The sequence below is a fragment of the Sarcophilus harrisii genome, chromosome 4 (genome assembly GCF_902635505.1).
Source record: "Sarcophilus harrisii chromosome 4, mSarHar1.11, whole genome shotgun sequence".
In the NCBI taxonomy this organism is placed as follows: domain Eukaryota; kingdom Metazoa; phylum Chordata; class Mammalia; order Dasyuromorphia; family Dasyuridae; genus Sarcophilus; species Sarcophilus harrisii.
Genome location: NC_045429.1, coordinates 455,147,277 through 455,168,680, shown reverse-complemented (window position 1 = coordinate 455,168,680; position 21,404 = coordinate 455,147,277). Strand labels below are relative to the sequence as shown.

General features: G+C 56.9%; 2 protein-coding genes across 2 annotated transcripts in view; one reads left to right on the top strand and one right to left on the bottom strand.

Annotated features, from left to right (window-relative positions):
* PDE6D (phosphodiesterase 6D) overlaps positions 1-3,171 on the bottom strand; it is a 54,040-nt gene extending 50,869 nt beyond the window's left edge. The window contains exon 1 of the mRNA XM_031968148.1: positions 2,892-3,171. Coding sequence (XP_031824008.1) covers positions 2,892-2,941 — 50 coding nt within the window. The 5' untranslated portion in view covers positions 2,942-3,171. The remainder of the gene's footprint in view (positions 1-2,891) is intronic.
* Positions 3,172-7,899: 4,728 nt separating this feature from the next.
* Positions 7,900-16,640, top strand: COPS7B (COP9 signalosome subunit 7B). Its single transcript, XM_031968763.1, has 6 exons — positions 7,900-8,069; positions 8,304-8,452; positions 9,435-9,523; positions 10,348-10,550; positions 11,643-11,748; positions 15,282-16,640. Exons 1-6 carry the CDS (start codon positions 7,900-7,902, stop codon positions 15,438-15,440), a joined length of 876 nt encoding a protein of 291 aa, XP_031824623.1. The 3' UTR covers positions 15,441-16,640.
* The last annotated feature ends 4,764 nt before the right edge of the window (positions 16,641-21,404 follow it).

The window sequence follows — 21,404 nt, the reverse complement described above, 5'->3', positions numbered from 1 at the left end:
ATTTTTTATTAATCAAGCAACTACTGTATACGGATCCTATGGAGTAAAGAGTTTATTTTTTCAAGTAGTTTATAATCTCCTGAGGAGGGGGTGTAACACATACAGGGTAAAGTCACTATGAAATAAAGACATCATCATTTTAGGAGAGGACCAATTGGGAAAAATCCAAGAAGGGCCACGTCCAGGAAGTAGACCCTAATCTGGTCTTTTTTAAGTGGCACAGAGAGGGGAGCAAACCCTTTGGGCACCAGTGAGAGTCTTAATGGAAGCAGAAGGTACAATGTCCTTACCAAGGAAGACCAGCCTGAGTGGAAGGAAAGACTGGGCAAAGAAGAGTATTGAGAAGCAGGACTGTCAAAGTAGCTGGTCTTCATATTGGAGAGTGCTTTAATGCCACGGAAGGGTTTTGAATTGTCCTAGAGGCAAGAATGACCTAGGTTAAGTATGGTTTCAGAATATCAAACTGTCAACTCTGTGAAAGACGAACTTTAGAGGGGACGTTGTAAGCAAGACTGCCAATCAGAAGGCCAACAGTACAGGTTAAAGGTGATAAGATTTAAGATGGAAGCTGCCCAAAGTAAGACTGATGGGATAGATGTTGTGAAAGTAGAATCTACACAACTTAACAACTAACTGTATACAGAGAGGATAAGAAAGAACTCAGAATGACTCTGTCCTAAAATCCTTTGATCAGGACATCCTTGATAAGAGAATCTCCATACACACCAAAATATTCAGAGCCGCACTTTTGGTGACATTAAAGAATTGGAAACAAAGTACATACCCATTGATTGAGGAACGATTAAACAAGGCGTGGTACGTGAACGTAAAGGAATAGTCTTCTGGTGTAAGAAATGCAGAGAAGCATGGAAAGAACTTGATGGAAGGATGATGGAATGATGGAAAGATTTATGAACTGATACAGAATGAGATCAGCAGAGCCAAGAAAACATACACAATAATTACTACATATATAGAAAAAACCACACAGACACAAAATGAAAGTGAATGTATCAAATCAAATCAAGATCAAATAAATAAAGAAATAGAAGAGGAAATTCCAAACCCATTTCTTTGTGGAGGTGGGAAGGCCGTAAGTATTACACATTATACATGTTAAAAAAATACATTCATCACTTATGTTGATTCCACACCCCCCTTCCCTTTGTCTGTTAAAAAATACTACTTGGTATGTGAGATGGCTTTCTCGAAAGCAAAAAGGGATAGTGGGGAAAACTGGGATAATATAAGAAACAAAGACAAAAGACATAAACTTTTTTTTTCTAAACGACTAACTACAAGACGAAATCTGAGTGACTAGAAGGATATTGGTACCCGTCAAAACTTTAGGAAAGTTTGGGGGGGGAAATGGGTTAAGAATCAGTTCCATTTTGAACATCCTAACACGTGTTTGGTAACGCTGGGTTTAAATTCAGCAAAGAGATTAGAACCAGATCTATAGATCAGGGAGTCATCAGCAAAGAGATGATAATTGAACCCATGGGAGCTGATAAAATCACAAGGGGGAGAAAAGCAAAAAAGGACCCAGGTCCAAGCCCAGAGGGACTCACACAGAAGCGGGAGAAAGATGGTGATCTTGCAAAGAAAACTTAGGAAGGAAGAATAAAGGGGGCAGGAGAAGATCCAAGAGAGGAAAGGCTCATGAAGCCAAGGGGGTGGAAACTCTACATCACTGTGCTCCGAGCCTAAGGGGCTGTCATAGCAGGTCTCTCAGGAAAGCGTACGGGGGGCTTGAGGCGGTGGTACCACCGGGTTAACCACACCGACACCTATTTCATCTTTACCTAGAGCAACTTGCCGGGTTTGGCCCCACAGACCAGGCACAGCTACAAGGTGCGCCCGCTGCCGCCCTGCCTGCTCCGGACCGGACCCCCCTTGGGTCAGGCTCTTACCTAGAGGCGGCCACGGGTTCGGCCCCCCTACCGGCCCCACCTCTGGGTCCCAGCTCCCTGTTCCTCCCCTTCTCAAGGGCAGAAGCTGCCCTGCTCACGACCACCCATGACCCCCTGGCTCTGGCCGCAGAGCGGCTCCGACCAAAGCTACGGGCTCCCCCAGCCGGGGCATGCCCAGGAGGGTCGGTGCCAAGCTGGCAGCCGGCAGGTGACCAGGCCCGAGACATCCGGGAGACTGGGATCCCGGCCACCCTGTCCCCCTCACCCTCCTGGCCCTTGGCAGCAAGGCCCTGGTTTTGGGGCAATGCCGAGAAAAGCAGAGGCCGGAAGGGGTGAAGCCGAAGCCCAGCCCCCAGTGCCACAGCCCCCTCCCACCCCACAAAGCCCTGCCCCCCCAGGGGAGAAAGCAGCTTTCGGACTTGGCCCGCACCCGGGCGGGGGGCACCGTCACCCGGGCAGGGGCACTGGTACCCGGGCGGGGGGCACCGTCACCCGGGCGGGGGGCACCGTCACCCGGGCGGGGGCACCGGCACCCGGGCGGGGGGCACCGGCACCGGGGAGAACTGCCAGGAGCCCGAGCCAGGGAGACCCAGACACAGTGAGACCGGGCGGCTCCGAGTGGGCCCCCCCCCCCCCAGGCGGGCAGGGGCAGGAGCCCCCGCGGGGAGCCCGAGCAGCGTTTAAAGGGAAACAAACTTGGGGCGGCGGCGCCAGGACTGGGGGAGGGGGCGGCGCCAGGGCGCCCCCCCACTGCTCCCGGGGAGCGTGGAGGCCCCGCTTCGCCAGACCCGGGCCGCCTGGGGGCACTCGCTCGTGCCGCGGAAGCCTCGGGGGCAGTTTCCCCCCTCCCTCCCTCCCCCAACACCCGGCTCTCGGGGGGAGCCCCGTTTTCCGGCCCCGTCTCCCGGCAGGGACGGCGCGGCGCGCAGCCACGGCCCCCCAGCGCGGCCCCCGGCCCCGACCCCCGCGGGCGGATACAGCTTGAAGCCCCTCAGGATCTCCCTGGCCCGCTCGTCCTCGGTGGACATGACGCGGCGCCGGCGGCTCCGGGCGGCGCTGCCCCGGAGCTAGTCACCTGCAGCGGGCAGCGCCGGGGGCGGCAGCGACGACGGTGGCGGAGGCGGCAGCGAGAGAGGAGCCGGAGCCGGGGCCGGGGCCAGGGCCGGGGCCGGGGCCGGGGCCGGAGCGGGATTCTCGGCTGAAGAGGCGGCAGCGACTGAGGCGGCAGCGGTCCCCGCCCCCCTCCCCCCTCCGGCCCGCCCTCCGCCCCTTTGACCAATGGGAAGACTCTATCCGGCCAGGGGCTGCCCCCTCTCTGTAGATGGGCATCTTATCCTACCAATAGGAAAAGGAGCGGCTTCAGCGGGCGAAGGAGGAGCCATCCCTCCGGAGGACCGTCTCTCGGTCGTCATCATCCCCACCCGGCCTGAGACGGGAGCCTTTTTGGGTCAATCTTTCCCGCTCGCGCTGCGGGCCGGCTGCGGGTGAGGGCCAATAAGAGCGGTTTCTTCAGCAGGTAACCTCGAGGCTCGGCTCGAAGAATTGAGCGTGGAAACTACAAGTCCCAGGATGCCGTGCGCCTTGGAGTCCTCGTAGTCCCCCTGCCGAGAGGCCCGGGAACTACGAGTCCCATGATGTCCCGCTGACTTCTCTCCCCAAGTTGGAACGCGGAGAGGGCGGACTCGCGTGGACTCATTTGTAAACATCCAACCGCGTGGGCCTCCCGTACTATCGAAAGCAGGCTCTGATCTTTCCCCATCCTATCCATCCCTCTGCTTCTCCCTCCCTCTTTCTCTTTTCTCTTCCTCCTCCTTTTTCTTTTTTTTCTCATTCTCTCCCTCCTCCATTTCCTTTCCCCTCCCCCTCTTTTCTCTCCCTTGCTTTTTCTCCCCCCTTTCTCTCTATTTCTCCATCTTCTTTCCCCCTTTCTCATTTTCTTATTCCCCTTTCTCCCCCTCCATTTCCTTTCCCCTCCCCCTCTTTTCTCTCCCTTGCTTTTTCTCCCCCCTTTCTCTCTATTTCTCCATCTTCTTTCCCCCTTTCTCATTTTCTTATTCCCCTTTCTCCCCTCCTTTCCCTTTCCCTCCCCTCTTTCTCCCCTTTTCTCCCCCCTTTCTTTTCCCTCTTCCCCCTTTCCATTCTCATTCCCCTTTTCCCCCTCCTTTCTTTCCCCCCTTCTTTTCTCCTTGCTTTTCTCCCCTTTCTCCTTTTCTCCACCTTTCCCCTTTTCTTTTCCCCTCCCCCTTTTCCCCCCTCCCCCTTTTTCCTCCTTGCTTTTTCCCCCTCCTCTCTCTATTTCTCCTCTTTTTCCCCCCTTTATTCTCTTTTCCCCTTTCTCCCCCTTTCCTTTCCTCCCTTCTTTCTCCCCTTCCCTTTTTCTTCTTTTCCCCCCACTTTTCCCCCCCCCATTTCTTTCCCTTCCCTTCCCCTTTTCTCTTTCTCCCCCTAAACCCAAACTCTTTTTTCCTTCCCTTTCCCCCTTCCCCCAAAACCTTTTTTTTCTTTCTTTTTTCCCCCTATCCCTTCCCCCAGACCCTTCCCCCCGGGGGGAAAATTTTGGTTATTTTTTAAGGTTTTCCCCCTGGGCCCCGGGTTTCCCCAGGGGCCCTTGCACCCTTGCTTAAGTTTTTGGGGAATCCTCTGGGGCCTCATTTCCCTAATGGCCTTATCGCGGTTTTCCAAGAAACTTCTAGAACGAACTTCGGGAGGCCTTTTGGTCCGCCCGGGACCCAGCAAACTCCTGACTTTTGGACTGATTCTGGCTTAAACCCAGGGCTCGGGGCGGCAGCCTCATTCCGGTTTGGCCCCTTCCTGGCCCAGAAAGGGCCCTCCTCAGTCCTCGGGGGTGGGCTGGGGGTGAATCCCCCTCCGGGGGCCTTCGAGGGGTCAAGCCGGGGGCCGTCCCGGGCAGTCGGAAGGGTGGGGTCGGACCCTGCCTGTGGGAGCATTGGGGACCCGGTGGGATCCAGGAAGCAGAAAATTGGGTCAGGGAAATCTGAGGGGCCGGGGGAAGGAAATCTGGGGCCCCCGGGAAGGAAATTTAAGGGAGAGCCCCCCGGCGGAGGGACAGGGGGGGGGGCCCCAGGGCTTGCGGGGGGGAGGGGCCCAGGGCGGGGGGGAATCTCCCAAAGGGGAGGAGGGACCAGGGGCGGAGGCTCTGAGGGGAGGGAGGGCCCGGCGGAGGAGGGCCCGGGGGGGGCCCCCAGGAGGAGGGAATTCGGGGGAGGAACCCTCAAGGGAGGAGGGGGCCACAGGGGAGGGGAACGCAGGGGGAAAGGAAAGGCGGAGGGGGAAAGGGGGAGGTCGGGGGAGGGGACAGGGGAGGAGGAATTGGGGAGGAAGGGCGGAGGAGGGCATTAAGGGAGGGAGGGACCCAAGGGGAGGCAGGGGGAGGGGGGCCACGGCGGAGGAGGGACATCTGGGGGGGGAGGAGGGAGCCCACGGGCGGAGGAGGGACATCTGCAAGGGGAGGAGGGAGCCCACGGGCGGAGGAGGGACATCTGCGGGGGGAGGAGGGAGCCCACGGGCGGAGGAGGGACATCTGCGGGGCGGGGACATGTGCCGGCAGGGTCCGCGCCGGGGACACTGGCACAGGGCAGCACCTGCGGGACACCTTCTCCATCCACATCCCGGGGAAGGCTTTTGTCTGGGCGGGGCGGGGCCACACCCGCGGAAGGCCGGGTCCGGAGTCTGCACCGTGGCGCCCGGGAGACCCTCTTGGACCTCCCGGGGTCTGCCATGCCCTGCGCGTGCCCCTGCCGGGAAACTCCGGCTGGTGTTTCCGAGGGGACCTCAGGGGGAGCCGGCCCGGCAGGCGAGGTGGCTCCCCTGGCGGTGGCCGCCTGAACCGCGGGGGCCCGGGAGCGGACCACGGGCTGCGGCAGGGGCGGGGCCTTGGCTGGATGCGTGCGATGGGCCGCGGGGAGGGAGCTGGAGGGCCCGGGGCTGGAGGGGGCGGGGGGCGCTCTCGGGGGTTGGCCCGCCCCGCCCCCCCCGGCGCCCTCCCCAAACCCCTGGGGAGTGAGGGGGAGGAAGGCAAACCTGGCCCTGAAAACCTCCCCCCCTCCTTCCCCCCTCCCCTTTCTCCCCCCTTCCTCCCCTCCTTCCCCCTTCCCCACCCCTTACTCCGTCCCTTTCTCCTTCTTTCCCTCCTTCCCCTTCCCCTTTTCCCCTTTTCTCTCCTCCTCATTCTCTCCCTTCCCTCCTTCTCCTCCCTCCCTCCCTCTACCCCCTTCATTTCCCCCTTCCCTCTTCCCTCCCTTTCTTCCCCCTCTCCCTCCTTCCCTCCTTCCTCCCCCCCTCCCTTTCCCCCTCCCCCCTTTTCCTCCCTCCCCCCTTCCCCTTCCCCCTTTCTCCCCCCCTTTCCCCCCCGCCCCCCCTTCCCCCCCTCCCCCCCCCCCCCCCCCCCCCCCCCCCCCTCCCCTTCCCTCTCCCCCCCTTTTGGCCCCCCCCCAAACACCCCCCCCCCGGCCCCCGGTGGGCCCTCAGGGAACACCCCCCCTCCGGGCCCCCACAACCCCTTTCCCGTCCCGGGGCCGTCCCCGGACCCTGCCCGGGGGCACCTCCCCCTACCCACCCCCGGCCCAAAGGGGCCACCCCCAAACCACCCCCCCCCCCCCCCCATTTCCCCCTTCAGAACCACCCAACCCCCACCTAACCCCCCATTTACCCAAGCCCAAAAAACCCCCCCTCCCTCGGCCCGGGCCCAAATTCCCAAAAACCCTTCCAACTTCCGGGGTTTTTAAAAAACACCCAAATTCCCCAGTGGCCCCCACGCCCCCCCGGGGGCCACCCGGGCGAATGCTTAGCCGGCCCCTGTGCTGGGCAGGGGGCCCCCTCGCCCTCTGCCCCAATTTCCAGGTGTAGAAAACCGGCAAAATGTAATTGGGCTTTACTAACCGGGCCCCTTCCGCCCTTTGTCTCACAGCCAGGTTGGGAGGCCCCGGGTCTAAAGGTGTGGGCTTCCCGGCGGAGTGGCCCGGAAACCCCCCCCCTCCTGTGGCCCCCGGGGCCAACACTCCCCCAGGGGACCCGGGGGAGGTCTGGGGGAACAGCCCCTCAAACCCAACTTTGGGGAAACCCTTGTCAGGCCCTTTTGGTCAGGAAAATCAGCACAGGGCAGAAAAACAACTGGCAAATGGTGAGGGTGGGCCAGTTCGTGAAGGTCTGGGGCCCCGTGGCCTCTGGGTCCTGGGGTTTTGGTCCTTCTGCAAAGCAGCTGAGGCTGTTGGGGCGGGCTCTGAAAGTGTGAGGCTGCCGTGCCCCCGGCCCAGACCCCTGGCCCAGCCCTCCCTGCGCCCTCACCACAGCTCATGCCTGTGCCCCCCGCAGGACGCATTCCCACGCATCCCCCAGCAGGAGCTGACCCATGGGGAAGGGAGAAGTGCTCTGGAGGCGCATTCAGCTCTTCCTGCTCAGGGAGCCCCAGTCAGGTGCCTGTTCCCCGTGCCGGGGGTCTGCCCCACCCCGCACCAGCAGTCCTGCTCAGGGCCTGGGGCTTGTCCCTGCCCCCCAGCTCTAGCAGTGTCCAGGCCCACCAGGGGCCGTGTAACTCCAGGATAGTTTCACATCTGCTGCCTCATCCAATCCAGCGCCCCCTCCCCCTCAGGAAGTGGTTGTGGCCAAGCTAGGACGTTGTTAGGGGTCTTCCAGCCCCGCCTGGCTCTTCCCCTGGCTCCTGGTGGGTTTAGGAGGAGTCACTGCCGGCGATGGTGCTTGGGTGGGGCGGTTTGGCCCCGCAGAGGGGAGCGGCGGGAAGGAGCAGGAATAGACCCTACCTCTGGGGGATGCTCCGGCCCTCGGGGAGCATCCTTAGGTTCCAAGGCCTCTGGCCCCGGGCCTGCCAGCCAGGCCCCTCCCTCCACTGTGGTTTCAAGTGGGACACTCAGAATTTCGGAAAGAGGGCAAAACGTAGGGTTTTCCTGGCAGCCTGTGAGTCTCAGGATAGAACTGGGGAAATGAAGGGCCCCCTGCTGGCCAGGGCATGATGTTGGGCCCGCTGTCTCCCACAAAAGGCTGGGCCACCTTCCGAGTGGGGCGCCCTGCGGAGAAGCCGTCCTCGTGGCTCGGGGAGGGGGACACGCGTCCCACACATCCCTCAGCTGGGAGCCTCTATGGTCCTGGAGCTGGGACCGCCCCCTTGGCATGTGATGCCAGGTGCCCATGGCCCCCTCTGGGGGCAGGGAGGGACAAGCGGGGCCCAGGGCACTGAAGCTTCGCTGCCACAGAGCCCCAAGGGAAGAGGTCCTAGGAAAGGGTCCTGAGCAGCCCAGCGAGCTAACGGCTTGGGGAAAGCTGTGCTCTCCTCCTGTGGGGAGCCCTGTGGGCCGACGGCAGGGGGTCCAGGCTACTTAAACAGGGGCTTCCTCCCCCACAAACTGCCCGCTGAAGTCGGAAGCCCGCAGGCCTGCTGGGAGGCCACCGGCCGCAGCTTTGCTCTTCCACGCACTCTCTTCTTCCGCAGCTCGCAGAAGGTGCTAATGCTGCTTATTTTCAGCTGCTGAGCCTGTTTGCCTACGGAACGTACCCGGACTATCTAGGTGAGTCCCACAGAGCAGGCCCTGAGGGGGGTGGGGGTCCCAGAGGGGGGAGGGGCTTCTCGGCCACCCACCCGCACCCGCCTCAGCTTCCCAGTAGGGGGATGGGGTGTTCTCATTTCCTCTCCCAGAGAGACATGGTGAGTACCAGTCACCAGGCATTTATGGAGCACCCGTTCTGTGACTGGCCCCGTGGGGGGCACTAGGGAGACCCAGAGAGGAGGTCGCGCTCAGAGGAGACCCTGTGTGCACAGTGTGGAGTTTCTGAAACTCGGAGCGAGGGGAAATTTGTGGCATTGCTGATTGCAGAGCAGAGCCAGGGCCGAGGCGGTGCCCGAGAGGCCCAAAGACAGGGCATGAAGCCCTCCATGAGCCCCCTGGAAACAGCCTGCGGGCCCCAGGAGGTCCAGCTGGTCTCTCCCTGTCACAGGAGGGTCGGGGCAGGCGAGGGGCTGAGGGCAGGAGAGTGGCCAGCGGGTGGTTGTTGCCCTTATTTGTGTTAGAAGGGGCTGTTTGTGTGCAATTGGGGGGGGGGGGGGGCACGGGGGGTGCCGGCCTCCCTTTGTAGCACGGGGAGCGCCCTTTGTCAGAGCAGGTCGGCAACTCGTCCATCACTGACTTCAGTCTGAGAGCTTGGCCATAGGCACCAAGGGGCCCATGACCCGCCGAGGGGCCCACAGCCGGGGGGTCAGCCGTGGGCCGTGAGCCAGGCCTTTCTGGCTCCATCCCCAGTGTAGTACATCCTCCTCTTGCTGCAAAAGTCTTAGTGTAGATCTTGTTTGGATTCTTACTGGTTGGTTAGGTTTGTCATTAACGGTGTTTTTAAGAAGAAATTAAAAATAGCCAGAATGGATCCCGTGTACAGACACAGAATCCTTGGAGTGGTTTTGTTGAAACTTTGGTTGGGGGCCTGGGGGACCTGTCCCCCAAAGGGTCGTCTCACTTTTGTGCTTTCTCTTGTTTCGGGACTGGGGGGGCCGAGCAGCCAACAAGGACAGCCTGCCGGAGCTCACCCCCGCCCAGAAGAACAAGCTGAAGCACCTGACCATCGTGAGCCTGGCAGCAAGGATGAAGGTACGGGCGGGTGCGCTCTCTGAGAAATGAAGAGAGTGGTCAGGGTCACCTGCGAGAAGCTCTGAGCTGGCTCGCTGACCGCTGCAGCCAGGGCAGCCCCTGGGCCCATTCAGGCCAGACCCAGTGTTGAGGGGTGCGCTTCCTGTTGCAGTTGCTCTGCACGAGTCCCTCCTTCCCTCCCTCCCTCCCTCTCTCTTTCTTCCCTCCCTGCTTCCCTCCTTCCTTCCTTCATCCCCTTTCTCCCTCTCCCTCCATCCCTCCCTTTTCTGCCTCTTGCCGGCAGAGCGACCTGTCCCAGCCCCTGTGCTCCCAGAGTAGCTGACTGTTAGCCTTTCCTCTCCTCTCCTGAGCTTTCAGCAGAGCCACTCAGCCTCCCCGATGCCTCTATTGTCCCACACCTGTGTCTCTGCCCCACCTGTCTCTGCCTCACCTGTCTCTGCCCCACACCTGTGTCTGCCCCACCCCTGTCTCTCCCACCCCTGTCTCTGCCCCATCTCTCTGCTCCACACCTGTGTCTGCTCTACCTATGTCTGCCCCACCCCTGTCTCTGCCCCACCCCTGTCTCTGCCCCACCCCTGTCTCTGCCTCACCCCTGTCTCTCCCCCACCCCTGTCTCTCCCCTGTGCCGTTAGTTGTTTTTCAGTGGGCTTTGGCCCTTGGTGGGTTTTCTTGGCAGAGACGGTGGAGAGGTTTTGCTGTGACCTCCTGCTCATCGTCCAAATGAGAAAACTGGGGCAAGCGGGGTGAGGTGGCTGCCCAAGGCCACGTGGCCAGGAAGCCCCTGGGGCTGATGCTCCAGCCCTGACCGGCGGCTTTGTTGGCAGTGTATCCCCTACTCGGTGCTGCTGAAGGACCTCGAGATGCGGAACCTTCGGGAGCTGGAAGATCTCATCATTGAGGCCGTTTACACAGACATCATCCAGGGCAAGCTGGACCAGCGCAACCAGCTTCTCGAGGTGGATTTCTGCATCGGCCGAGACATTCAGAAGAAGGACATCAACACCCTCGTCAAGACCTTGCAGGAGTGGTGAGACAGGGGGGTGCCTGGGGCGGGCGCAGACCTCCAGACGGCTGCAGCCACTGACAGGGTTGGGGTCTCTCCACCTTGGCCCCTGGTCCTCCGGCCTCTGGGGATTTGGGGCTCCTGGCCCATCCGCTTTGGCCCTGGGCCTGAGTGCTGAGGAGCTCAGTGTGCTCTAGCCCAAGGCCCTTAGCCTCTGGTGCCTCGGGATAGACAGCTGGGGCGGGCTGGGCCTGTGGACCCCCTCGGACCTCTGCCTTGCTTTATGGCCCTGGAAATGGTGGGGCCAGTTCTAGGGCCGCTGGGTGTGGGCCCAGGGACATTTCAGTGGGAAAATGGGGATTTGATAGACCCTGATTGGCCCTGGTTGATGAGCTTGAAACCGGGCTCTCCGGGGCAGGGAGACAAAGGCTCGGGTGCTCGGGTGTCTGGTTGCTGAGCCAGGATGCCCCCACATAGACCCAGGGTGGCCGCCCTCGGGCACAGGGAGTGAACTGCCCGCTCTTTTGGAGCCTGCTTAAATCTGAATTTGAGGGGTACCAGCCAGCTCCGGCCATAAAAAGGCAGCTGTCAGGAAATCTATAAGTGACGTGTGGGTGCGGGGGTCCCCTGGATGCACACAGATGTACGTGGAGCTTTTGTTTTCCCATGTGCATCACACACATGACCCCAGAGACCTATTTGGAGCGTCCATGGGTGTGATGGGCGGCTCAGCAATTAAAGCATTTAACGCCGACAAGGTGCCGCCCCCCCCCCCCCCCCCACCCCGTGGGGGTCTGGCCAGATTACTGCTCAGCACTGATTTGGAAAGGGGAAAGTGGCCCAAGATGCCATTGCCCAGAGGCCAGAGCCTGCTTGGACTGGGAGGAGCCTCTACTGCTGCTCAGGGAGAAATGAAATGGGCTCGCTGCGCCCTCGGGGTCTGATGGGGAATTATTCTTTGAGCCCATTTTAAGCCTCTTACACTGAGATCATCCTTGAGAAAAGAGCCTTGGTGGGGGGGGGGAGGGTCCCCCCCATGATTCTCCGGAGGGCTCCACTCCCATCTCCCCCAGCCCCTCGGGCCTCCAGCTGACCAGGCCGCCGTTCCCTCTGCAGGTGTGATGGCTGTGAAGCCGTGCTTTTAGGCATCGAGCAGCAGGTGCTGAGAGCCAACCAGTATAAGGAGAACTTCAGCCGGACTCAGCAGCAGGTGGAGGCCGAGGTAGGCGGGCTGGGGCTGGGGGCCTCCGGGGAGGAGCTCTGCTTCTGGAGTCCGGCTCTACTTCTCACTGGGTCCCTGGGGGAGGGGCATTGGGGGATGTCCCTGGAGGGCACAAGTCTCAGCGACGGCCCCTGCCAGACCCCAGTGAAGATGCTCATGCTATTCGTTCCCAAGAATGCAGAAATTCAGACTCATGTAAGGAAAAGACTTGGACAAGCAAGGGGAAAGGTCAGGGAGGGAGATGTGAGCCCTGCATGTGGTCTGGCAGCAGCAGCCCTCAAAGTGGGGGACCCAGAGCCAGTAGGCCTTGAGGTAGGGGAACTAAGGGGCTAGCGGGCCTTGAGGTGGGGGACTCTGGGGCCAGCAGGCCTTGAGGTAGGGGAACTAAGGGGCCAGCAGGCCTTGAGGTGGGGGACTCGGGGGCCAGCAGGCCTTGAGGTAGGGAATCTGAGGGCCAGCAGCCTTGAGGTGGGGGATCTGGGGGCCTGCAGGCCTTGAGGTGAGACTAGGGGACCAGCAGGCCTTGAGGTAGGGGATCTGGGAGCCTGCAGGCCTTGAGGTGAGACTAGGGGACCAGCAGGCCTTGAAGTGGGGCATCCGGGGGCCAGCAGGCCTTGAGGTAGGGGGACTAGAGGGTCAGAAGGCCTTGAGATGGGGGACCCAGGGGCCAGCAGGCCTTTGTGGTGGGTGTTAGCTCAAAGGCACCAAGGTGGGCCAAGGCCTCTGACGTTGGGATCCCATTCTGGAGAGACCAGACCTTTCGGAGTCACCTCATTGTAGAGGTGGGGACCAGGGACTGTGGGTGCAGAGGTGAGGAGCTTCCCGTGGAGGGAGCTGCAGGGGGCCCAGATGTGCCCAGTGGAGTAGCAGCCACGTAGCAGCAGCACCTGCCATGTGAAAAGCTCGAGCATCCTCACAGCTTCCTGATCTCGTTGACAGTTACTGTCATTTACTTTACACCTTTTTTTTAACCAGCTTGTGTGAAGATAAACTTTGTCCCCGCCCAAGTCTGTCACCAGGGCTGCGTGAACCACTTTGAGCCGCTTTAAACCGCTTAGACCAGCGGTCGCAGCAGGTGTTTCTGGGGAGTTCCCTGTTCTTTGGGGAGGGGGTAAATAGCGGACTTTCCTCTTTCAGAGACCTTGGCCCTTGAGGATACCCCACTTTGTGCCTGGGGCAGGAGGAGGGAGAGGGGAGGTGGAAGGCGGCTCAGAAGCCCAAGGACCCGGCCCAGGGCGCTTGGGAAATCTTGGAGATTTTCCTGGTCGGGCTCCCCTGCCCAGCCCCATACAGAGATACTGCAAACTAGGCAGGTTTGATTCTTATTCCGCCCCCTGGCTTTTGGCTCCCAGGACGACGTGAGGGAGGCCATTGCGGTGGCTGAGCCCATTTGGAGCTCGGGGGGGAGCAGAAAGGTCCACCTGCTCCCTGGCCTCGGGGCCCTAATGAGCAAGTACTTGGGGGGCTGTACCACAGTGCTCTGGCGGCGGGGAGGGGGAAAGCAGCCCAGGCGATTCGGGGGGGAGTGGTGTCCACAAGCACACAGTGTCTAGCAGAGTTGGCTGTCTGGAGTGGAGGGGCTTTAGCAGGGAAAGGAGAGGCAGAATTGGAAAGATCTGTGGGGGTCTGATTCTAGGCTGTTCCATCCAAAACTCAAAAGCTAAGTGGGGGTTCAGGGCTCTCCTCTGGGGCAGGTCCCTGGTCTCGGGACCTTCAGGTGCAGTGGGATGACCTGAGAGAAGTGGGGCTTTAGGAGAATAAAGAACTGAAGAGGGGGGAGGGGGCAGCGCAGGATTTGAATCCTTAGCCTCTGGCTCCAAATCTCCCCCTCTCTCCTGTGCCTTCTGCCTTCCACATGGCAGCTCTTGAAACCTTCCGGGCCCCCTCCTGTCCTCGAGTCTCGCCAAGCCCCAGGGTGTATGTGACATGTGGAGAAGAGAGATTGCTTCCACTTTTTATCAGGAGAAAACTGGCCCAGACATGGGCTTCCCCAGCGGCAGTGACATTTCTCAGCCGTCTGGATCCGTTGGGCCGAGTCTGAGGATCGATGACGCTGCCGTCACAGTTGACTTTTTTTGACCAGAGTGCAGGTGGAGGCGGCATTGGGGCTTAATCCGGGGGTTCAGGTTCAGGTGGGCTGCGTGGGGCTGCCCACTGCCCCAGGCTGAAGGAAGTGATGGGTCCGGGCCGAGCCCTGCCCCCCTGGGGCTCAGCTCTGGGGGCCCATGTTGGGGATAGGGAAAGGCCTGGAAACCGTGCCATGGGATGTTGTGGGGGGAGTGACTCCCCTGGTCTACGTGTCCAGCAGGACCAGGAGGGGTAGAGGAAAGCTTCAGAGATGCAGAGTTGGGTGCATGGAATAAGGCTCTGGGGGCGCCCGTCCTGAGGCATTGGGAGGCCTGTGGGGAATCTGCGTTTAGGGCTGGCTTGTCCTGCCTCAGGGCCTCTTCAGCTTCCCCACTTGCAATCCCCTTTGGCCTGATACATGGGTGTACAGATCCGATGTTCACCGATCATACATCCCAGTTTTGTGACCCCCATATCGTTCCACGACCCCCTGTGGGGCACAGCCCATAGTTTCAGCAGCTTTGCGGTGGGTGAGCCGGAGTTGGGCCCACTGACCTGCTGGGATCCTTTGAGTGGCCGAGTTGATCATCCAGAACCAAATGATAGAATCACGGAAGAATTTGCTTCTGGGTCAGAGCTAGTGGGGGGGGGGGGAGGCCCGTGTGGCTCCTCTGGATCAGGAGACCCACAATAAGAGGGATATGGCAACTGCTGGGGGACTGAAAGGGCTTTTGGTGAGATTCACCTCTGAGGCTTTCAGAAAGGGATCTCTGGGAGAGCGCCGTGGCTCTGTCAGCCTGGCTGAGTCCTGGAGGGCCGAAACAGGGCAAGCATCCCAGGCAGGCCCCTGGCTGGAGGAAAGGGCCCAAACAAAGGGCCTGCTCTCGGCTCTCGTCCAGGAGTCGGCTCTGGGAGTCCTTGGGCCCCTGTTCGGAGGAAGGCCCAGTGGGCTGCTGCCCATGCCAAGGAGGCAGCTCCATTTAGCCAGCATTTGTCAGACTCCTGGACATCCTTAGTATTGAGAACACACAGCCTAGGAGCATTCTCCAGCTTGTCCACAACTTGAGTGGCCTCTCAGCAGCTCAGAGGCAGCTGCCTCGCCCAGGGCTAATGGAGGAAGGGAGCCGCCGTAATGGCCCGGGTGGCAGGGGCAGTGCCCCTGGGGGTTGTCACGGGGCCGCTCACCGGGGGCTGCGCCCCTCAGATGCTCCTTGAGGTGGTCTCCCGAGTGTCCAGCGGCCCACATGTGAGCCACCCTTGTCATCTGGCCCCTGGGCTTCCCCTTCCCTCCTGCCGCCTTGTCGGCTAGGAAGGAGCCGGACCCGTCTTTTGGTTCCCTGACTTGGTTCCCAGCGTCTTCCAGGACTTGCCACTGGCTGCCCAGGCAGGGCTCGGGATGGGGGGGGTCTCTGGATCTTAACAAGGCCAGACCCTCACAGAGCACGGTCATCTCATGTCTCCCCCAGGTTACGAACATCAAGAAGACCCTCAAGGCGACAGCGTCTTCCTCAGCCCAGGAGATCGAGCAGCAGCTGGCAGAGCGGGAATGCCCCCCGCATGCCGAGCAGCGGCAGCCCACCAAGAAGATGTCCAAAGTGAAAGGTCTGGTCTCCAGCCGCCACTAGGGCAGGCCGGGGCAGCCAGCGCTCACTGGGCAGGAAGGGGGTGGAGCAGGGGCCACACTCCTCCTTTTTGTCTCAGTGGGTTCTGGAGCTGCCCACCAGGAGCCCACGTTTCCCTCCTCTGACTCCCCTCTCCCACCTGGTACGGTTCTAGCTCACTCACTCTCACTTCCACTCGTCCCCCCGAGACTCGGGGGCTCCAGGATGCCACCGACTAGCATCAGACACTGCCCCGCTCCCCCACTCCTCCCACTCTCCACCTACAAAGGACTCTCCTGCCTCCTAGCCTGTATTCTTTTCTCTCCACTGCTGACATTCTGCCAGACTGGTGGTGGGTCAGAGGAAACTTTGGCCCCCGTGCTCCTCCTCCCAAGACAAGGGCCCGCGGAAGGGGGCCCTTCCGGGGAGACCACCCGTCCTTCCTTCCCACAGACACGCGTCCTCTGCCCGGGACCTCTCCAGCCAGCGTCAGCATGCCGGGTCCTGCTGCCTCCTCCTGGCTGGCAGCCCTGATTCAGGCGGTGGGGGGATGTGCTCTGGGCTGTGTTTACCAAACCCACGGGTTTCTTGCCTCCTAAGCCTAGTTCATGTTCCTCTCCAGCTGGAAAGAACTGGCTGAGCCTGGGGAGGGCCCCGAGCCCCCAGAACGGTGCTGTGCGTCTGCCCAGTGTGGTGCTGGTGGCAGAGGCTGCCTCAGGTGACATCCCACCCGCTGGCACCTGCCGCCGCCAACTCTCAGACCTCCTTTGGCTAGCGTAGGGCCGCTGCTGCCCACTCCCCGGGCCAAGCTTCCGATTCCCAGGGACTCTGTCCTTGGGGGGAGCGGGGCTGGGGGCGCCCATCGGGAGCATCTGCTGCTGTGCCCCGGCCCTCCTGCTTCTCCCCACTCGGCAGTTGGCCCAGAGCCCTTTGGTGGCGGCGTTCTGGCAGGGAATGGACTTGACTAGCATTCTGAACTTGAACTGTTTCAGGTTGTATTTTAATTTTTTTTGTACAGGTTTTGACTCTGAAGACATTTCAACTTTTTTTTTTTCCTTTGTTGACATTTGTTACAAAGCAACAGCGGGTGATTCACACCTACTTGGAGGGTTTTGTTTTTTCAAAAGTGGGAGGTGGGGATTCTGGCCTGATGCTGAAACAACAGCTCAAATGGAGGAAAAAAAGCACACTTTAGAAAAAAAATAAAAATGCCAATTTAACGTACTCAAGCATAGAGCAGGACTAGTTCTACTTCTGGCGCTTTGGGATGTGGGATTTGTGGGGTTTGGCGTCCGCCATTGACGAGTGAGGGCCGTGGCGGTTTGTACGCTCACGTCTCAGTGAGAAAACGTGCTCCAGAATTACCACATTCAGCCAATGGTCTCCGTCCCACCAAACCCTCCCAGCCCTGAAAACTCTTCTGCTGTTCTAAAGCAAACTTTAGGCCAGGTTCGCAAACATTCACATTCAGCGTTTTGCCTTGGTCCTGGTCTTTTCAAGGCAGGATGGGATCTCTGGCCCGTAGAAAGACATGTTCTGAATCTTGTGCAATAGGAGAAATTTGCGTCTGAACTTCCCAGTGAACTGAAGGCTGCTTCTTGGACTTAGACTTAAAGGGGTGATGGACCTAGTCTGATATGGTTCTGTTGCTCTTGTTCCTGGAAACGCAAATGAGTTCAGTCCCCCTTCCCTAATAATGATTATTCCCTTCCTGAATTTCGTTCAGCTACCTTTTTGATGACTTTACAGCATGTGCTGACAGGCTACATCTTCTTTCATAATTCTCCATAAATAATTTCATTAGGTTTGGGGACCAGTATATTAGTCTCAGTAGAGGAAAGGAGAGAGATTTGGGAGTCTTAGCACTTAAGAAACAGTTAATGTTCAAAATTAGACATTTTGGTGACTTCGTTCCTTAGGGTAGGAAGGCTGGATGGGGGAATCCATTGATAGCACGAGTGGCCCGCCATGGAAAATCTCCGTTCCGGTGCCACATGTGGATGTAGCTAGCACTGCAGAGTGTATAAATAATGTCTACTTTGTGATGGGTATGACTGTCTAATGAAACACAAGTTGAACTAGATTGGAGCTGTCAAACAGCTTTGGAACCCATGAATTCAGAGGGCACAAACTCTGGGCCCGTTCCGAGTTTGTCACCCAGGCACGCGATTGCCAAGCCCCAGAGAGCTAAATGAAAAGAAACATTGCAGTGACCAGGAAGATCAAAACCCAAGGAATTCTGATCAGAATCATGCAGACCTACTCGACAACATGAAAAGGAGGAAATCATTCAAATGGAATCTCCCCGAAAGTAAAGGAATGGAGCTTGCACTCATCATGTCCTGCCAAGTTGATTGTGATTCTATATTGGAAGTGGGAGGGAATGGATTTTTAACAGAATTGAGATCTTTCAAGCATTATGATAAAACAAGAATTAGAAATACAGAAGAGTGGTCCAAGGGGAAGATAAATAAGTTTAGATTAACTCAAAGGCTTAGGTAGTTTTAGAACTGATTGGTACTTGTAGGACAAAATTTAGAACTTACATTGTAAAAAGGAAACTTAAGGCTTCCATTTTATTTAAAGATCATAGAAGGAAAGCTCTGGACCAGAATGTCCAAGAAAAATAATTTAGAAGAGTAAATGAAACTTGGTTTTTCTTATAACCAGGATCCTCTGGGTAATGGGCGAGGGATGGAGAAATTTATGAAACTCATCCTTATCTGAACCAGGCAAGGGAAAATAGGATTATGGTGCTAGAAGCCTAGTAAAATAAGTAGAGAAGACGCTTGGGATAAAGAGAAAGGGCAGTTTTTAAACCAAAGGGTGATAGAGAATCATGTCAAGTTAACTAAAATTGGTGGCAAGTCAAATTTTTTTAAGTATAAGGAGACCTAGTAATATCTTGAGTTGGGAAGAGACTAGGATTACCTTCCAAAAAATAAATGTGATCTAAATATAAAAATGGGAAGAATCCAAGATTATATCGTTCACAGCGATCTGGTGAAAATTCATAACCAGGTAGAAGAGGTTAAAGATTCTTTGGTTATATAAAATTATAAAAATTTTGCACAAATTAATGCAGCTAGAATGGAGGTCTGACAATCCAAAATTTATAAGGGATTGATTTTTTTAAAATGAGGGCCATTCCACAAAATATGGCTGATCAAAGGATATAGACAATTTTTTAAAGTACAAACTAGCAGTATCCAAGTGATAAAAATGTTCAATTACTAATAATCAGAGAAATGTAAGAATGTTACTGCTAGACGCCCAGCACTATTTGGGATTTTAGATGAGAGATTTATACTAATGGAGGGACTGATATGTTGAATTGCTACCAGTACACCTGTTTGTTCATTCTAGAAAATAAATGGAAGTTGTACCCAAAACAAACAAGCTAAATTGGTTATATTCTGACCCAGAAATTGTGCTACTGTTATCATATCCAGCAGAAAATGCTTGATGGCAAGAAAATCTCTTGATAAACTGGAAACAGGATATTTGCCTAACCATTATAGAATGGCTGAAGAGATTGCAGCATGTAGAGTTGTCATAAGAGATATGAAAACTTCTGAGAAGTCTCAAGCGATGCCTGGAGAAGGAAGCAAAGTCAAGGAGTGGTTGATTATACTGCAGTGTATAAATATAGTGGAATGCTCTTGTATAGTCAGAAATGAGGAATATGAGGAATTCTGAGAAACATGAAGAGATTGACGTGAACTGATGCGTAACAAGCAGAACCACATGAACAACATGTATTTACTGCAGTTGCTCAAAAGCACCAGAAGATAAAAACTGAATAATAACTAGTCACGATCCTAGAGAATGGACAATGAAACCTACCACTCTTATGAAGGAAATGGGGACACAATAGCGCATTCAATCACAAATATGGTCGCTGCTGGTTTTTCTTAGGTTTTCCTTTGTTCACTCTACATTCAGTGAGCATTTATTAAGTGTCATTGTGTACCAAGTGCTGTGGTAGTCACTGTGGGGCACAAAGATGGAGACAGAGCCTACATTCAGCATGACATGTAAACAAATAAGGCAATATCAAAAAATGCTTTTTGGACGATATTAGTACAGGGAAATGAAATGCCAATGAGGAAGCTATTGCTACCAGGGCCCGGGGTACAGAAAACCTGCCCAGACTCACAGTGCCTGATGGGAACTTGGGTCCTACTGACTACGAAGCCGTTCTGTGGCACCGTGGATAAAGCCCTGGGGTTGGTTCAGGAAGACCCACGGTGATGAGGTCTGACCAATTCAGACACCGACAGCTGGGTGACCTGTGCATGTGACTTCTCCCTGGGTGCCTGTTTCCTCATCTGTCAAATGGCCAACCCACATGGGGTCCCCGAGAGTTAGACCAAACCTAGAGGCCCAAAAGGTTCCATGATTACTCTATCATCAGGAGACCTGGCTAGTGGCAGGACTGAGGGCATGGGCCGAGACCCTGGCTGCCTTCCAATAGCTGATGACTGCCCGAGGGTCCAAAGAGACCAGACTCTCCTGCAGAGGACTCAACAAGGGAAATACGAAGTTTTTCTGTCTCTGGGGCGGGGCTGGAGTGGGGACAATGAAGATTTCCCCCATGAATGGAGAACTCCCAGAAGTGGAAGTGAGCAGGGAGTGCGTTTCTGGGGTAAAGGGCGGCCCCCCCCCCAAGGCCCTCGGGCTCAAGGAAAGCGTGTCACCTTCGGGAGAGCCGGAAGTCCCTTTGGGACACAGGATTGGTGCCTGACCTTTTGTTTGCAGGTGATTGCACTCAGTGCAGCCTCTGAAGCCAAGATGCAGCAAAGCGTGGCTCAAAGCTGCTCTTGTGCAAAACACAGGCCCTCCCTCAGCCCGCATGTCATCCATATTGTGGAACCACTGGCTACGGCAAATGGTACGTTGATAATGCAGGTGACACACAAAGGGCTACAGAGCCTCCTTGTACCCGAGAAACCTGGACAGTACCAGTGCCAGGCCAGGGAACTGAGCCGCTTCCATTGAATCGTCTTAGGGAGATTCTGAAGATCACTTGGCAGGACAAGGTACCAAACACTGAGGTCCTTTCTCCAGCCGATCTGCCCAGCATTCCAACTCCTGCAGAGAGCACAACTCTGGTGGGGGCATGTTGTTCTAATGGCAGACCTATGCTTGCCCGAAAGACTATTTTATGAGGAACTCACACAGGGCAAGAGCCAATAAGATGGTCAGAAAAAGTGATCCAGGGACACTCTCAAGGTCTCATTTAAGAACTTTGGAATTGAGTGTATGAGATGGGAGACACTGGTACAGGCTGCCCAACATGGCGTGCCCTCCTCAGAGAACAGGCTGTGCTTGAGGAGCAAAGCAGGATCAAATTAGTCCAGAAGAAATGGGCAATGAGCAAGTTAGAGAAGCCCCCAAGTGCTCATGGGGACTCTTTGTGTGTGAGCTGTGGCAGAGCATTCTGAGCTTATGTTGTCCGATTAGCCGCAGTGGAACTTGACTCTAACATGATATCACTTTAGTCCTCTTTGAGAAAGAGGGACATCAACTACCAGCAAACCACTGCGTAACTGTTAGCTAAGACTCCTCTCAGTTTGTTTTTTCTTTTTAAAAATAAGGTTCCAGCTCAGGATAGCAATTCGTCTACTCTCCTGAGCTCAAAAAGTTATAGTCCCTTCAAGGTATGTCTGCAGCATGGGGAGGAACACATTATATACTTCATCTATTCAGTGACTCTGCTATCGTTACATGTTATTCCACATATGGAGATAAGTTATCTCCAAATAAGGAGAGAGAGAAACAGGTAGCCAGACGAGAGATGGAGGGAGGGAAGGAGGAAAAGATGAGAGAGAGAGAGAAACATCCAGACAAGAAAGCAACAGGCAGCCAGACAAGACAGAGAGAGAGAGGGAAGGAAGGAGGGACAAGAGAAACAAGGAGACAGACAAGAGAGATGGAGGGAAGGAGGGAGGGATGAGAAACAGGTAGCCAGACAAGACAGAGAGG

Bases quoted from the DNA above. Each gene is read 5' to 3' on its own strand.
- COPS7B (XM_031968763.1), top strand. From the start codon at position 7,900: ATGTTGGGCCCGCTGTCTCCCACAAAAGGCTGGGCCACCTTCCGAGTG. The intron at 9,524-10,347 runs GTACGGGCGGGT...CTTTGTTGGCAG, and splicing joins GCCTGGCAGCAAGGATGAAG to TGTATCCCCTACTCGGTGCT. The intron at 10,551-11,642 runs GTGAGACAGGGG...TTCCCTCTGCAG, and splicing joins GTCAAGACCTTGCAGGAGTG to GTGTGATGGCTGTGAAGCCG.